The 17,913-nt window shown below is 46.9% G+C and overlaps 1 protein-coding gene across 5 annotated transcripts in view; it reads left to right on the top strand.

Annotated features, from left to right (window-relative positions):
- The window catches only part of LOC119436507 (serine/threonine-protein kinase 31-like), a 222,350-nt gene that overhangs the window by 183,809 nt on the left and 20,628 nt on the right, over nt 1–17,913 (top strand). For all 5 annotated transcript variants that reach the window (XM_049658155.1, XM_049658154.1, XM_049658156.1 and 2 more), the window contains one exon: nt 5,741–5,869. In XM_049658155.1, coding sequence (XP_049514112.1) covers nt 5,741–5,869 — 129 coding nt within the window. The remainder of the gene's footprint in view (nt 1–5,740; nt 5,870–17,913) is intronic.

Consider the following 17,913-nt stretch of genomic DNA (forward strand, 5'->3'; position numbering starts at 1 on the left):
TCAAACCGCCATCCTTCTCAGCTCACCCTCGCGTGCTTTTACTCGCACGCTTTCACTAACACCCAAAGCATACAGCGTGCAGGGCACGATAGGATCTTATCTCGCATGGTCTTTATATGGAACATGACACTGCTCACTTTGGTGGTCGCTCTTGGTCACACGGCGCACTCTTTGAAAAGTGCATTCGCAAGCAGCCGCTTGTAATTCAACCATTTGACCATCTGCGTCCGCGGAAGTTTCCATTTATTGTCTCGGTATTCTTTCCCAACAGCAGTGAGATTTTATTATTTTGAAATCGTGTATAAACACACTTCGTTATATTGAGGTTCTAAATAAATGATGTTCTATGGACAAGAAGTTATGATCCTCCTCAATAATTTACGACCCTCAGTCAATCCTTTCCGTGTAATTTCGGGTGCGATCACCGTTTAGCCACTCGATGAGTGGCAAACTTCTCGTGGCAGTTGAACTATATTCCACAATTTCAAAATAGTGAACTTTTAAGTCAAATACAAATTGAATAGCAAAGGCTATATGAAACATATTCACTATTTGAAATATTCACACATCCCTGGGACCTGCGTGTGTAAACATTAATAGTAGGGGTGTGTAAATATCAAATTTTAAATTTCGAAGCGAATTTGAATAATGAAAACGAAGTGCAAATCAAATAATTAAACCTCGATATAACGAGCTTAATTTAATTAAATTTTCAATATAACGAAGTATTCAATTTTTATAAATTCTTGTCCATAGTACACCATGTATTGAGAACCTCAATGTATAAAAATTTCACAGCTGCCGTGAAAAATACTGTGGTATTAAGTGCAAACTTCTGTGGACACAGATGGTGAAATAGTTAATTACAAGCATTTGCTTGCGAACACACCGCAGTGGAGCAGTGTCATGTTGTCGTATAAAGTTGAAGTGCGATAAGATCTTATCGCGCTCCGCGCGCTGTTTGCTTTGTGTGCAATTGAAAACGTGCGAGGGTGAGCTGAGGAAGATGGCTTGATGAGCATTGTATTTCAACTAGAGCAAGGGGGGAGGGGGGAATAAATAAAGGGCAATTGGCACACCTCTCCTTTTCTAGTGCGGCCGTGGCTGTACATGGCTGAGCGCATACACAGCGGGGACACCTATTTCTAGATGTAATCTGCTGCGCCTGCAATGAGTGGGTGTGCCAAAATAATGTGGCATCATATGAATACGAGTCTTCCCGCATGTTTAGTACTAAAGGTAGTGTAATCTCAACTTTCGGAATCGCGTTGAACCGAGAGGCCGACGAAGGATTCTCTCTGCCAGCACTTTTCATGATATCACCGTCCAACTGCTGACGATAGTATCAGCCGGGAAAGCTTAGCTAACGCGAAAGCTTGGCTTGCTTCGCTTCATACCATAAATGTGAAAATAACGTCAACACGGCACGAATCTGCATCTTTAGTTGCCAACTCTCAATTCAACAAAATAAATATTATTCTTATTCAAGTTTGCTATTTTCGATTGTCTATTAATCAGAAAATTTTGGAGCCCGTTCCATGTAAGAAAAATCCATCGGCGACTGTGCTTATTTTTATATGCATAAAAGGTTGCATTTGAATGGCACTATTTTCCAAATGCCATGTGCGCGTGCTGTGAAACACATAGGTGAAGAAGCTTATCGCCATAGGAGTTAGGGGCGATAGCTGTGAACGGCAACGTGCGACAGCTCTCAAGATTCGCTGGTGCCGGAAGAGAGGTGTATGCTGACATTTTCACATGACAAAGGCGAGCGAGTAGTGCGATGAAGCTGCCATGACATGCGCCTATGTGCCTCACGCCTTTTCTGTTTACATGTGATCGGTGCCCAGAAAAGAGATCATATGTAAGGAATTTGGCAATGTATCAACCAGTAAAAAAAGAAGCATGATTGTACAGACAAACATAATGCACGCTGTTGTTTACGGCTAATAACCCGCAGCCACCTGTGGACTGACACACCGCTTTTACGGCACTCAGTCAATCTTGTCCATGTAATCTCTAGTGCGATCACTGTTTAGCCACCCAATGAGTGGCAAACTTCTCGTGGCAGTTTCAGCAAATTTTGTTCATAGCAGCACTGCCTTTGCTGGTAAGGTGAGACCAGACATACGCTTGCCAACACGCGCAAGGTAACATCTTTATGCCTTGCGCCTGGCGCACCTCACGAGGTATGGCAGTTCACATCTGCAAGAGATGTGCGACGGTGCGCGCTCACTGGGCTCACTCATAGACGCTTTTGTAGATGCTATTTCGTACTTTGTTTCATTGGGCAGTAAACTAGGCAAAGCTAGAATACTCTCACTACAATGGTGGCAACCACCATAGAAGAAGGCACAAGAAAATCGGTTCTGGTGGAAGCCGAGGGGTCGCAGTCCTGCAAGAAATTTTTTTAGAAGTCGCAAAAGCTTGCAGCACCTTCAGAGTGACTCTAGGCGGCTCTTGGATGACAAAGGGCAGAGTTTTCTTAAACATTCGGCCACCACCATACATGTACGTCCATAACCACTTTGGGCTTGTTTCCGTTGCCGTACCTATACAGCGGGGTAGAGTGGTGGCAAGCTTTGTAAATTTTGTGTATTGTCACCGTAAGGTTCAGTATAAAGTCCAGGCGCGATAACATAGCGGCCGCGAGCCATATGCTGTCCGTGTGAACGAAAGCTTGCGAGGGTGAGGTGAGAAGCATAGTGGCTTGATGCGGCAGTGTCTTCTTGCACTCACAAGGGAGGAGCACTGGAATGGTTTGCGGCGTCTTCTCATGCGTGTTACGGGGAGATGTCTAAAAGGGTTTATATACAATATTTACAATAGACAGCGAGTGGCACCACAACAACAAAGATGGCGTGCCAGGATGTGTGCATGGCTCATAACATTACCCCCTGGCGGAGAAAGCACCAACTCGGTGCAGTCGAAGTGCGACGGCACGGACAAGGTTCACTGCACACACAGGGTTAATCAGTGTCTGCGACATGGTAGGGCTTCAGTCAGACGACGTGCGTGATGTCGGTGCGGGTTTGAGCCGATGGCGACGAAGACAATGGAGCAATTTCGTATGTTACGTCAGTCACTTGGCGACACACTCGGTATGGGCCGGTGTTTGGGAACAGCAGCTTTTCAGAAAGCCCGACACTGCATGCTGGGGACCAGAGGAGGTCAAGAGACCCAGGGGCAAAGTGGGTAGTCCTGTGATGGCTATTGTATCGAGATTGCTGGTGGATCTGCAACTCTCTGAATCGAACGTGGGCAACTTGACGTGCATGGTCAGCACGGGGAATAGCCTCTCGAGCATACTCGGTACCGGGGCACGCGGAAGAAGGCACCAACGTGTCCATGGGCAACGTAGGATTTCGTCCGAATAAGAGAAATAAAGGCGAATAACCAGCGGTCGCGTCTCTTGACATGTTATACACGAATGTCACAAATGGCAATGCAGTGTCCCCATCCTGGTGGTGGGCGGACACATACATTGCCAACATCTCGATAATTGTGCAGTTCAGTCACTTCGTCAATTGGTCTGTGGATGGTAGGCCGTGGTCAATTTCTGTTGCGTCAGGCAAGACCGTAGAATGTCCTCAATCACCTTCGAAAGAAACTGTCTGCCCCGGTCAGTTAGGAGTAGCTGAGGTGCACCTTGCTGCAGAATGACGTTATGGACTAAGAAGTCCGCAACGTCGGTCCTCTGAAAAAGCTTCCTGGAAGCTATGTAAGAAATAATTCCCCTGTGTTAAGTGTAGGTTCCTGTGTGTACACTTGTCACTTGATGTCAGCTTACCTGCTGTTCCAGAAATGTCGAGTAGGAGCACTCTCCTGAAAAAAAAGTGGGGGAGGTGTCTTTATGTGTGATTTATCAGCTCCATGCACCACATATACCTAAGGCTCCTGTATTTTTCAAAGGTAGCGACAGGTTTTGATCCAGCTGGCGTGCCCTGCAATAGGCCGGTTGGAGACATGTGACCTTTTCACCTTCGCGCCCCGCCCAAAAGGTCCAACAGTGGTCGCTCTGCCGGCGGAATGTACGCGTGTTCTTTGTTTTTGAGCGTGCGTTTGGATGATTTTGGTAAGCAGAAAGCACTTCACGTGCCTCTGTTGCATTTTGTAGTAAACTAGAAGTGCCTATGTGCCTGATGCTTAAGTGGATGCAAGAATTATGTGTTTAAATCAACGTTTGCAGTGTGATATGCTAGTATGCCGGGCTGCTCTGCCTTCGGTTGCTGCAATCGAAGGACGGAAAAGGTTCTTTTCCATTTCTCGCAGTAATAACAATATCAGCAGAAGGAAAAAGGAATTTTCTGTGCTTTTTACTCTTGTGTGCACTTAGGTTCCATGCCATGCTTCATTGCTCCAGCATCCATAAGAAATTATAAGCTTAAGAATTTTTATGCCAAGGGCTTCTTTGATATAAGCAAACATGAATGAGCTGTTTTTATTCTTGTGTTATTCAGTGGAGTGCTACAGGGCGTTGTAGCCAATGGTGCTATTTGCTAACTGCTGTTCTTTAATTGTATCCTACTATAGGACATGCTTCAAATCAGTGCTTGCCTTTCAAAAAAAAGTTTGTTCTGCATTCGTGCAATAAAAGCCAATTTTTGAATGTGTTCCTTCATTCTTCTGCATCTTTACAAAAAAACCACCTAACTAAGCTTTTCTGGCTGTAGTCTGGTTTTAGAGCCTATAGGTGTAAAAATACCCCAAATTTATGTGCAAGTGCATTGGCTAACATTGCAAACATACCTTTATATCTGTGGGGCTTGCAAAGGTACATGGGTGTGGAGGGCTTGGAATAAATGCATTTCTTCAAAAACAGACAGAAATTAATATTGGTGCCTCATAGACACTAGTAGGCATGCTATATTTCCTAGTTCTTGTAAGGTACTGAGGTTGCTGATAATCCACAGATGCAGTGCAACTCGCTCCTAAGTAAAGCTATTAGAGTACTTTATAAAGAAAACAACCTTGGGTAACCGTGTAACCAGTGGTATACTGGTGAACACTGACAAACGCAATAACACCGATAATAGCGCATAATATGCACTGCGCACTATTAGAGCGCTTGGTGTGCAATGACATTTCTGAAAGTTGCCGTAAGCTCACAACCTGCCTCTTTTCGTGAACTAGGAAGCAAGCACTCTCATCTGACCCAAATATAATCTCTACTTCAAGTTACGCTGAATTTGAAAACCTGCAAACAACAAATGAAATAAAAATGCCCTGTATGACCGCCGCTGTAGAAAGCTGTTCAGAAGAATGAGCTGCTTCGGAAACGCACGCGTTTTATTTCAACGTTTAACGTGCTCCAGGCTCATTCAAGTTATTGTCCCAGTCGTTTGAAGTTTCCTGAGCACATTAGGCCACAAATGTTCATAATTAACTACTTCAAGCACGCAGAGTGTTGTTTCAGGCATCCGTGGAATGCATGGGAGTTAGCGGCGCATTGTCTGCTAGCGCTGCTCCTCGGACCCCTCGAGAGGGCGCACGTGTAGTTGTCGCTACCTTTGAAAAATAGAGGAGCCTTACATATGCCTGCATTCCTTGGCTAAGATAGTAGTTACAGCTCTGTTCTCTACAAGTAGATAATTCTAACTGATAAATCTCAAGCTTTGGTTTTTGGCCCATTTAAGAGGTTGCTGTCATGGAAATTTAAATAAATTTCTGCTGTAATAGCATAATGTACAAACCTGCATTGGCTTGCAGTAACCTTTTATAATTAGCCTTGGTTTTTCAGGGCAAGAGCCACCAGTTGCCTGTTGCTGGCAGGATTGACTTCACTGCCCCGGAACTGCGCATCATGAATGTCAAACCTGAGCCCACGCCTGCCAGCGACATGTTTGCTTTTGGGTGTCTGATGCTATGGGTAAGTTGCTCACTCTCAAGTGGCAAGAGTCCTTCCGTTATTGATGGGCAAAATGGCTCGCCTCAGTGAGCGGCTCAGAACGGCTCAGCTCGCTGAAATGAACTGGTTCATTTGAACGGCTCACCGGTTCACTTAAATGTGTAACCTGTGTTATGCATATTCTATAGTTATTTGGCTTTGAAAACACGATACCTGCATAATTGAATAACCGTGTTATTTGTATTTTCGCTGTGTTTATAGAACATTTTTACACATTAAAAGCATTAATCTTCAGTTCTAATCAAACTGTTTTTTCTGATATTGGGGATAAAATGCTTATAATACTGTAACAGGCAGAATGCGATGTACTTTTTTTGGGAAAAAATACTTAACTTCATCATCATTACAGAAGCTTGTCTGTTTTTGTGGTGCATTAAAATCAACTTTCGTCAAAATAAGCACACAAAATGATTGCACATTACCTTTCAACTTTATTCATTTATTCACATACGCACGCTCACTATAATATGAGTGAGCTTTAACGACATGCAAAATGAATGTAGAAATTATTTCTTGAAGTACAATATAAAAATCCTACGAAAGATCCACAAAACTGCCGCACGTACCTTTCGTTTTTCTTTTATTTCTTTCGTTTTTGTTTTTTTTTTCTCTTGAGCGTACGCGCGATACTGGCGATCATGCCATCATGGGCCAAAACAAAAAGTTCTGTTACAACACAACAGATCATTGGCCTTGTTTTAATGACATGCTAATGATACACGCTCAGAAAAAGCACGGACGTGGATGCCATGGGCGACATTTTCATGACTACACTAATTAGCACAAATGAAGATCAGGACGTAAACTGTACGTTCACCTGCTGTCTTTAAAGACACGGAAGACCATCTTCGAAGTGTTCTCGCACCTGAGCACATGTGCGATCGGTGAGAGTAGTGAGACATCGTTCAAACAGCAGCAGGCAACGAACGTACCATCCATTGCCAATTAAGGCTTCTTTACTTCTCCCTTCAGTGGCATCGGGTGCCACACCATAGGAAGCACAAAAAACCAAAGAGACTGCTGCGCACACCACACATTGCGAGCGAGTACGAGTAGCGCGAGTCTGCCCACGCCTGCCACCACTCGTCGGTCAGAAAACGAAACCTCGAAACCCAACAGAAGACTCGGGTCTGCCGGAACGGTTCGTCACGGCTCACTGAACGAGAGACAGCCGGCTTACTCTCTCCGAAAGAACCGCCGCTCACTTAATGAACCACGTCTCCCTCGCTCTTCAAAAGAGCGGCTCAAAAGATCCGGCTCGCTCCTGAGCGCTCTCTAGGAACGGTTTCTCACGGCTCACTGAACGAGAGAGATCCGGCTTCCTCTCTTCGAAAGAACCGCCGCTCACGTGAACCACGACTCATTCGTCCTTCAAAAAGAGCGGCTCAAAAGACAGCCAAAGGCGACTCTTGCGAGGAAGGGCAAGGAGGGCAGTTGCTTTCTCGTACGACTAATAGATGGCACGGAAGTCACACCTAGCAGAAGACCCGACTGACTGAACGCATTGGCACGGCTCACTGAACGAGTAGATAATTCTACTCGTTCAGTGAGCCGTGCCAATGCGTTCGGGCTCCCTTTCACCAAAAGAACCGCCGCTCACTTTTACTGAACCACGGCTCACTCACTCTTTAAAAAGAGCCGCTCACAAGATCCGGCTCGCTCCTGAGCGACCCATCTCTGCCTTCCGTGTCCTCATAGGGCCTTAAATATTACACTTGCACCACATGTAATCAACCTTTCTCATAGCTTGTCTCCCTTTTGCACACACCTAGTCTGGTAGACCTTCATGGAGAGACGCAAGAGTTTTGTGGCACAGTGAAATTCGTGTAATTCGACATCTGTGAATTTGAACTGAAAATAATTTGAACTGATGGGTAGGTCCCAGTACAGCTACATGTACAGCTGCAGCGGAAAAAGATTAGCACAAGTGACCGATCAACCGATCAGATAAATTGCGGCACGCAACGCTGTTGTGCCCTAGCATGCCGAAAACAAGAGTGCCAGGTAGCCCCCTCTTTAAAACATGAATCATATGGCACTTTAGATACCTGTGTACACGGGGACAAGAGCACTGCGCACTGCAATTTCCCTGCTCCGGTCATTGGCCACTTGTGCTAATCTTTTTTCCGCTGCAGCTGTACTTGAATAGGGAAAAACTCGCACAAATTCAAATTCCTAGAACCGTGCAACGGCTTTTTCGAACAACATTTTTTCCTCTCGCAGATCACCTCTGGCAGACCTGTCAAAGGCCAAAGTTCAATGCAACAGTAGCCACTGTAAAAATGTGTACTGCAGAAATCTACTGCCGTATTCAAGAACGCAACTTAAGTTGAGGCCCATGCTTGGCTTCATCTGAGTGACACCTGGCAAGCACGTGCCCAGAACGCTCATTGCATTTCCTCCGGTGTGTTCATGACAGGCGTCATTTAAATAAAGTCAAGCATGGGTTTGAACTTACGTTGTGTTCTTGAATACGGGCCTTAGTCTTAGATTAAGCCCATAGTGCAAGGAATTAGGGTACAGTGCCACACGAGCAGTATTTTAGCATACTGTCATCACATGCCATTCTTCAGCAGCTAAGCAAGAAGATTATGTAGTGAAGAATTATACATTTAAGGCATTCTACATCTCCAATGGCTAGTGATTAATGCTTTGACAGAATTCCCAGCTCGAATAAGCTGCTCTCGCTCAGTGATCCGTAATTTCTAAGGCGACGCTTCCAAAATTCACGGTAAGGCACAAGGCCTTGGTGATATAGTACAGTCACTGACTGATTATTTGGACAGCTTCAAGTAGATTTCGGGTGCCTTACAGTGCGCCGCTCCTGAATTGAGACTCCTTCCCGCTCCACCTGTATAACCACGTGCCAATTAGGTGAACAAGTTGGCCAAGTCAAGTAGAAAAGCGATACAGTAAAACCCCTCTAATATGTTTTCCATAGCACAGTTAGAAAAAAATTTACAGTGGAACCCCGTTGATACGATCTTAGCAGGAACCAGAAAATAAAACGTATCATCCAAAGCAAGCGCTAAAACATAAGAAAACAGGCTTACTTGCTAGCAAAGCTTCCTGTGGCATCGAGTGATACTGCTCTGCATAACACTCGTTTTATGCGGAGCAGTATCACACCACACGAGCCGCAGCCAACACACTTTTATTGAGCAACGTTAAAACAGCTCGTCAGTTTTTGCTGAATTTTTTTTTTTTTTTTTTTTTTTTTTTTCAAAGTTCGAAAACAAGTTCCTTGACATAGCTACGGAGGTTGCGGCACCATGAGGCCAAGAATTACGAAACAAAGGAACATCGGAGAGAGCGTGACACAACGAGCGATAGGACCGGCAGACGAGGGCAGGCGGTGCATTCAGCCACGTGACCGCATAAAGATCTCGCTCGCCTGAAAAGCCCCCCCCCCCCCCCAAAGAGAAAAGCACAAGTGAAAGTTAGCGCACACCGACGATACTGCGAGTGCAAAAATAGCGGTCGGGCGGGTCCGTATGCCACCAGTTTTCCGCGCCACGGAAAACTGGTGGCAAAGGGGCGCGCCGCGCACACTCCCTTCTTTCTTTAAAGAGCGAGCACGCGCCTCCAGACCGGCCGTGCCCACGCATGATCAGCGAAGGGGGCAGCTCTCATTGGTCTGCTTTGCTGGCGACTCGTTTGCCGCCAGGGCGCGCAGCAATTTAAATCGGTCCAGGATTGATCCCCTCACGGAGCAAAAAACCTGCTTCGCGGTAGCTTTTGTGGCGCGCGTTTTTCCACTAGTGTCGCCGGCCTTTAACACATGGTGCGTGGGTCGTTGGAATGTAATTTAATCTAGTGCACTTGCCATCTATGCAATCTATGCCAGTATTGTAACACCAGAGCCAGACTAGATCACATCCTATGAGCATGTCCAGCATTGATAAGCAGTACTGGGGTCGCGGCCTCCAATGAGGGCCTTCGGGCGCGTTGGGGGACTGCGCTGCTCAGTTCAGACCTGGACCAGCAACTGTGGGCTATCCAGCAGGCCGAGGAAGCTGCCGGGAGACACGGTCTCTCCGCTGGCTCCTAGGTGGGAACCCAGCGCAGCAATCTGCCGGAAATAAAGTTCTTCTCTCTCTAGTGCACTTGAATATGAAGCTACGAGTTTCAGAAATACGAGTTTGCACTCACATTATCCAATTTCAAGTGAAAACACGATCATATCAACCGCATCAAAATACGTTGCTCCTATGCGGGTCGGGAAACGAAAAAAAAAATGTATCATCCCGAAAAACGTATTACACAGAATCATATCAACAAGGTTCCACTGTAGTACTGTAAAACCTTGTTAATTCTAATTTCACGGGACTGAAAAAAAATGCCTAAAATAACCGAATGTCGAATTATCGAGGGTATCCAGGAAACAATAAGGAAATGCTTACTATGTCAACATGCTTTTATTTAGTGAATGAATGAGCAAATCCTGTTTCTATATGTATTTCACAAAAGCACCGGGGAAGCTGCAATTCTCGTCATCTCGTGACTAATTGGCTCTCGCAGCGGCAATCGAGGCCTCGCAACTTCCTTTGCAGCACGGCCGCGGTATACGCCTTCATTTGCGACACGCTTTGCACTACCACACGCACATCCCAATTTTGCCAGATAGCTGATCGCCAGCAGATCGTCCGTTCATCGCAATGTAGCCAGTGCTCTTCATCATTGGCAGGTTTGCACCAAGTCAAAACAAAATGACTGCTTGCTGCAACCGCGGTGGAGGAAACCGCATCCGCTAACGATGCGATCATGGATAGCGACTTTGCAGTGCAGATGGCATGCGGCCGACGCACGCACCGAGTCGGAACGAAACTACCGCTTGGCGCAACCGCTGCAGACGATACCGTGGTCGCTATCAACGTGATCATTAAAGGCGACTATGCAGTTTTTTAGGTACGTGGCTGACGCGCATACAAAGTCGATACGAAACTACTGTTCTGCACAACCGCTGCGGAAGAAACTGCGTTCATTGTCAACAAGATCAGAGATGGAGACTGCGCCATTATGAAAGCACGCGGCCAGTGCAGTGTTTTGCGCGGCAGTAAATGCAAGAGTAAAGGCTTTAAAGGCACAAATAGGCCCAAAGTGTTCTGGTGTTGCTGTCGTTCACGTACGATTTTGGCTGATGACTGTGGCGATGCACACTCCGCTGTTTCATTTAGGGTGGACGCTAGTGCCGTTCTTGCTCTTTTGCTCGCACATTTGCGGTGCTCCTCGCTCGCCGAGCTCCAAAACTTGTCTAAGTAAACCGATGTGAGGCCAAATACGGGCAAATTAGCGAGACTTTGATTGCACTGAATAATGCATAAACCTGCCCGGACCAGAGGACGAGTCCGAATTATCCAATTTTCCAAATTAACGAGGTTTTACACCCCAGGAAACTTATTGTAAAACCGCATTCATATGTTTCTAGAAAAAAAAGAAACGCGAGAAAAAACTTACTAACCGGGAAAATGTACGACCCGAAGTCACTAAACAATTTGGCCGACTCAACTGGTTGACATTACATAATGCGAAGCATTGTGCAGATTGTTCCAGCACGAGACATCGACACGTGGCAAGCTGATGTGACCTGAGAGGCCTGAGAAACGTGTTGTCATCTCACTCTACCCTGGTATCGCTATGCCTTCAGTATAAACCGCATTCACGCGATCTTGCACGCGACAGCGACAAGCGACGCGATGGAGATGGCTGCCGCGGTCGCTCGTCGCCTACAAGTCGCACCACCGCATGCGAGCGACGACTTCGAGCGACGTCTCCCCGGTGTTGCCGGTATGAGGGCAGCAAATTCTCGCCGAAACTGGCGTGACGCTTGCTTTATTAATTTAAGTTGATGTGTTTTAGTGTAAAGAGCAGCATAAATATTTCTAAAGGTCTTGCACTGTACGTTATTATCCTTGCACGTATCAAAATCTAGTCGTTTGCTCGTTCCGTGCAACAATCGGTAGTACTTGACTGATGTATATCCAGTTCTGGCTTCGCGCTATTGGCTAGTCGCTCATAGCACTTCCGGGCGACGAGCGATGAATTCTAGATTTCTAGAACCGAGCGATTGAGCGAAAAGACCAAGCGATCTGTTCGCGCGACGGCCCGTTTCGTCGCTCGAAGCCGTCGCTCGTCGCCGTCGCGCACAAAATCGCGTGAATGCGGTTTGGGCTTGATGGCATGGCTGAGCGTGGTTGCGCAGGCCCTATCTTGAAAGCGATTTGCGATGGGTCCAAAGTCTAAGTGCGCCAAGGGCAGATAGCTTTGTGTGCGCTGTGTCTCACCGCTTAGTTCGCTCGCTGCTGCTGCCGCTCTTCCCCACGCCAGCGTTTTGACAGTGAGTGTCCACGGCCATCGAGTGAGATGTGTTTGTTTGCCTGTGCGTGCGTGACACCATGTTTTTTACTTAGTGAATGTTTAGAAGTTTATAGAGTCGTTAAAAATACTATGCTTACTTCATATAGCTGTTGAATAGTTTGCTATCGCAATCGATGCTTCACCTTGTGGACGAAACTGCGGCTTGACCTGAAACGATTTTGACAATTTTGTATAAACGTACTGAGTCAGAGTAGGTCCTTCTGATCATTAATTGACACATCTAAGTGCTCCACGTAAATCGTGTAATTTATTATAAGGTTTTAAAAAGGTACATCGCTACCAATCGCAGCACGCCAATAGGCTGAGTTTTGTGCCCGAGTGACCCGATTTGCCCATAACACGTCACTGGGCCAGCTATCCGATTGGCTGCCCAGGGCGCGTCATCGATAATTTTTCCAACATTATGGTGAACAAATGTTGTTCGTAATAGTTTAGATGTTAGTTAATTTGTTTCTATAAAAAGAAAGTAACAGAAAGAGAATGCACAAGGACATGTATCACTACACTAAAAGCACTTCCAGCCCACAGCAAGTGTTGTCTGCTTGTGTTAAAACGTGCTCCGTGTTCACGAGAGCTGCGTGGTCAGTGTTGGTCTTGTTCTTTCTTTTCGCGAGCACCATGGTTCGCCCTTGTTGCATTGTGTGCTGCAAACGTACCTATCGGCGACATGTCAAGCTGCGATATCGTGCCCCGCTGCAAGGCAGCAGACGAGCTGAGTGGCTGCAGGGCATCGGACTGACGGTATCCAAACGGCGCCAGCATCTACGCGTTTGCGGCCGTCACTTCATGTCAAAGGATTGCCACAATAGAATTTAGCTTGTCCGGTATTCAGGTGAATGCAAGCGCAAGTGTACTGGCCGTTTCACCACGTTTTACGTGATGAATGGAGGGGCAAACGTGAACTGCTTGCACGGTGCAGCCACCTGGCGGCACAAAGCTCAACCACACACACAGCTAATATAGCAGTAACCAAGTTTTTTCTACTTTGCTGGTGGCTCAAATTTTTGGCAGGAGCGTAATCTTAAACACGTTGTCTTTTCATATGTTTCAAATGTTTTACACTTGGTTACAGGAATATTAGCTCTGTATTTGGCTGGTTAAGCTCTGCGCCACCAGATGGGAGGACTGCGCATGCCGATCAGGCCGCTCACGTACGTCTACGAAGCTCCTTCATCACAGCGTTATGGAGGGGCTTTAGTTTACGCCTCTGGCTATCCGTCAGAACACCTAGCTCGTCTGTGGTTACCGGAATACTGGACACGCTCGCAACGCACGCTGCTTGATCGCTCTCTCTGGGGATCAACGGCCGGGCAGCTAGCGGAGAGCCTTCGTGCGCTGGTTCCAAGACAACCGGAAATAGGCGACAACACGTCACAACATGGCATAGAGCCAGCGAAGGCGGAGCTTAGCACCGATCACTCGGCGAACGAGTTGAGGAAATGCATGGCTAGGGAGGAGGTTAACTTGTAATCGTCTGTAGCTCTCTTAATATGAGACGCTTCACTTAAATTGTGACGTGAATGTTTTACTGCAGCTGTACCCTACGCGTCTACGAAATTTGTCCGAACCGTTTCAGGGACCTTTTAATGTCCGAAATATCAGATTCAGCAGAAAATGAGCGACTGATTGCACAAGCGGTTGAAAAAGGTGTCTCATTCTTGGATGATCACTTTTGGGGATACCTTCACTTTTTGGATGTATGGCTAGTACCAGATGCATCGGCATTTACTAGCAACAGCATTCTTTGCACTGTGCCTGAATCGCTGTTGCCCATCAATGCATCCCGTGCTTGGAAACTACTAAGTGTTATACTCGAGAGTTATTATCTCAGTATACAGCTCAAGTACACTTACCTTTAATCTGGTCAGGCTGCATTTCGACCATTGTCATGCTGTTGTTAGAGATAGATGGAAGTACAGTCAGTGCATGCTCTGAATCTTCATCCCTGGGCAACGTAACAGATGTTGACCGGGCTGTGACAGCCAAATGATCGTGCATTTATTTGCCACAGTCATTCTCAAGTGTTTCCTTCACTTAATCACCTCCTTCATCAATGCAGACATCGAGGGTGAAGTTCGCGCCACTTAAAACTGCTTGAAAAAGTTGACCGTGACAGTTCTGCTATTTAAAGGGTCCCTGAAATACATTTTGAACATAAAATGTTGTTGATCTGTTACCGATGCTCATGTGAACATGTGAGCCAAATATTGTTGCAAACAATTCAGCTGGGAATTTACAATCTCGTCTCAAAAGCAGTGAAAAATCGCTTGCTCTCTTCGTCGCAATGTTGTCATGTAGCGTTATCGCAAGCAGCAGAGCCCAAAACAGCTATTTGCTGATTTCGTGATCGCGACAACTTGGGAGTACCATTAGTGATCTTTTGAGTTTAATATACATGAAAAATATGTCCGAGATTTCAAAAAGAATTGCGGCAGAACCCATCTCACGATGCGATTGTCGACGGTAATGCGTGAGCATTGAATCAATATAGCAACACAATGTATTGTTGCCGTTGAAACAAGTATGAAGCGTGTAGTGCAATAAGACTCCTCTTGCGCACTTCCCTAAAAACACTCGGCGGCCTGCGAACGCTGAGAAACGTCATGTAGCAACCGGGTCCTTTCTTGCCCTTCTTGCTGGACACGCATCACCATCTAGTGGCATTGCCAAGAAGTCCACACATGGCCTCTAGACGAGAAGCGTGGCACACTGTTGCCTGCGAACACTGAGAATTGTTCCCTTGATTGCCGCACACTCAGTGGCACATACTCAGTGACCCAAGTTGGCAAGAGGTTGATGGAAGAGAAGACTTCCATCAACCGCACTTCCACAAGCCATCCGCATGTGGAATGATCTTCCCGATCATATCGCCTCTGATACAGTAGAACCCCGCTGTTCCGTTTTTCACGGGACCGTAAAAAAAAACCGTAAGAGCCGGGAAACGCAAGAGCCAGGAAACAGGAAGAATTGAGAAATGGGAGTAGTGTTGAACTGCACACAATATTATTTTAATTCTTACGTGCGACAAAAAGTAGTTTCGCCCGACAGCCGTAGTATCGATTGCGATGAGCTATACAAAGTAAGAATAGTAGTTTTATCGTCTGTATAAACTTGTAAACATTCGGTTATTAACTAATTAACAAACATGGTGTCAGCGCCCACAGGCAAACATGAACACATCACACTCGATGAGCGCGGACACGCGCAGTTAAGCGCCGCTGCAGAAGCGAGCGAAGTGACCTTCGTGCTGTTGTCTATCGCTTCAACCCAAACTGAGCGCCGAGAACACGCAGCACGCACAAAGCCACAAGCCACCGACGCACCTACACTGAGTAGAATTTGCCCCCACGCAGATCGCTTTCAAGATACGGCCTGCGGGACCGCGCGCTGCCGCGCAGTATGATGCCAGAGCACAACGCCGCCCGCTAGCCTCCCCCTCGCTCCCTCCCCCTCGCTGGCGCCTCGAGCGCAACGGAAGGAGGCGCGCTTCCTCCCTGCTTTTCTTTCGCGCGCGAGGCGCGGTCGTCGGCTCCCCTCTCACGCTTTCACTCGCACATTCAGCATACGGCAGCGCGGCTTCCCTCTCACGCTTTCACTCGCACATTCAGCATACGGCAACGGCAGCGCGGCTTCCCTCGCACGCTTTCACTCGCACATACAGTATACGGCGCGCGGCGACGTATGCTGTATGTGCGAGGGGAGCCGACGACGGCGTTATCGCACTTGGACTTTATACGCAACATCTATGAGCCAAAACCAATTTTAGGGCCGCAATGCGTCATAGACATCAACTTTAGATAGCAAAAGCGGATATCAAAGGCCATACTTTTGCTGGCGGAAACCGAAAATACGTAATAAATGTCGCCCCCAGCACTTTGGGCGGCCAATGCCATCGTCAAGCAACCAAGCCAAGCGACATGAAAAGTCAAAATGGCCGCTCGGGCCGGCGCGATATGGCAGTTCGCAACGTATGATGCGGGAACGGTCCCACAGTTGCGACGTAACAGCGGGGTTACCAATGCATTGGGTTCTATGGGAGCTGTGCCGGGACCGGCCGAAAACGACGTAACAGCCGGGAAAACGCAGTACTCGGGAACGTAACAGCGGGGTTCTACTGTAATAACCTTAACACATTTCGCCAGAAGCTTGAGGTACATATTTTCTGTTAAATAGTGCTGTAACATGGTCTCGTCGTTTAAGTTCTTTTGTTTATTTTGCGATGTGTTGCGTTTTTGTTAGTTTTTTTTTTCTTCACTTGCACTCAAATGCTCTTTTAGTGCTTATTTCGGAAACGTATTTTGTTGTGCAGCATATATATTTTTTTTCTTCACTTGCGTTGGAAACTTCTTTTACATTTTGCAATTTACTCTGTTGCGTTGCGTTTTGATGTTCACTTGCATTGTAACCCTGTTCTATACTAGTTTGCGTGTGCTTTCATTGTATTAAGTAAACCCCTCCCCCCCTTACTCAATGCCCTTTGGGCCTGTAAGGTATTTTTAAATAAATAAATAAAGAGCGGCACACACCCAGTGCATTCATGGCGCAGTTCGCTAAAGCGTTGAAGTGAAATGCATTCATTGAAAAGCAGCACATACCCAGTGCATTTCTGATTCAGCCTACAAATGCCTCAGGTTGCAGTCTTTGTTGAGCCCTTGTGACATCGGTTCGATACCGCTCAGATCGGAGAAATATAAGGGATCTTTTTCATCATTGTAGGGCGACATATTCCCAGGGGCATATACCCAGTTACCCAAGTTGGAGTCAGACGTTCATTGAAGAGAGGCACACACCTACTGGCACGAACCCAGTGACCCAAGTTGGCATCAAAGAGGCATTGGAGACCAGCACAGACTGAGTTACACATACCCAGTATTCCAAGTCGGCGTCAAACAGCTTCGAGCAGTGGTACCTATGCAGTCCCACATATGCATTGACCCGTCATCTTGAAAGAGGTTCATTGAAGAGCGGCACATACCGTATTTGCTCGAATCTAACGCGCACTTTTTTTTTTCTGATAAAACAGGTCTAAAAATTGCGTGCGTGTTAGAATCGAGTACGACCCTAAATCTGCGTTGCCATATAGCCGTCGGCATTTCGAAATGGCCGCCTCGCACGCACGTCGAGCCTAGCTACTCTCGAGCCTACATACCGTAGCTTCCTCCATGTGCTGCAGTACACGTTTGGGGCGACAAGTTTGCCTACGCGAGTTTGTATCTGCCACCATGATGGCACAGCGCATCCTGCCCGGGTGTCGATTGCGAAAGCCATCGACGCACATTGCAAGTTGGCGCAGCGTGCACAAGATGGCACCAGCATCTTCGTGCCCGCGTCACCGGCGGTCGTGCGAGCATCTATATATGAAGAGGGGGAAAAAGCAATAACAGCAGTGCCTGGGCTCCCTTTCCCTCTCTCTGGGAGCGCGGAAATGCTCTACGGAAGCAGTGGGAGGTGCGCCGACAAAGCTGTGTCGCTTGAGGCGAAGCTGCAAATTTTGCAGACTCAAAGAAGTATGAGCTGGCGCAGTCGATGATATCGACGATTATGAAAACCGGGAGCACCACGATCATAAAGGCTAGAAGCAGTGGCCGTGCCGATCCACGGAAAAGGGCTTTGTGCGCTAGGACGAA

The sequence above is a fragment of the Dermacentor silvarum genome, chromosome 1 (assembly GCF_013339745.2).
Source record: "Dermacentor silvarum isolate Dsil-2018 chromosome 1, BIME_Dsil_1.4, whole genome shotgun sequence".
NCBI classification, from domain to species: Eukaryota; Metazoa; Arthropoda; class Arachnida; order Ixodida; family Ixodidae; genus Dermacentor; species Dermacentor silvarum.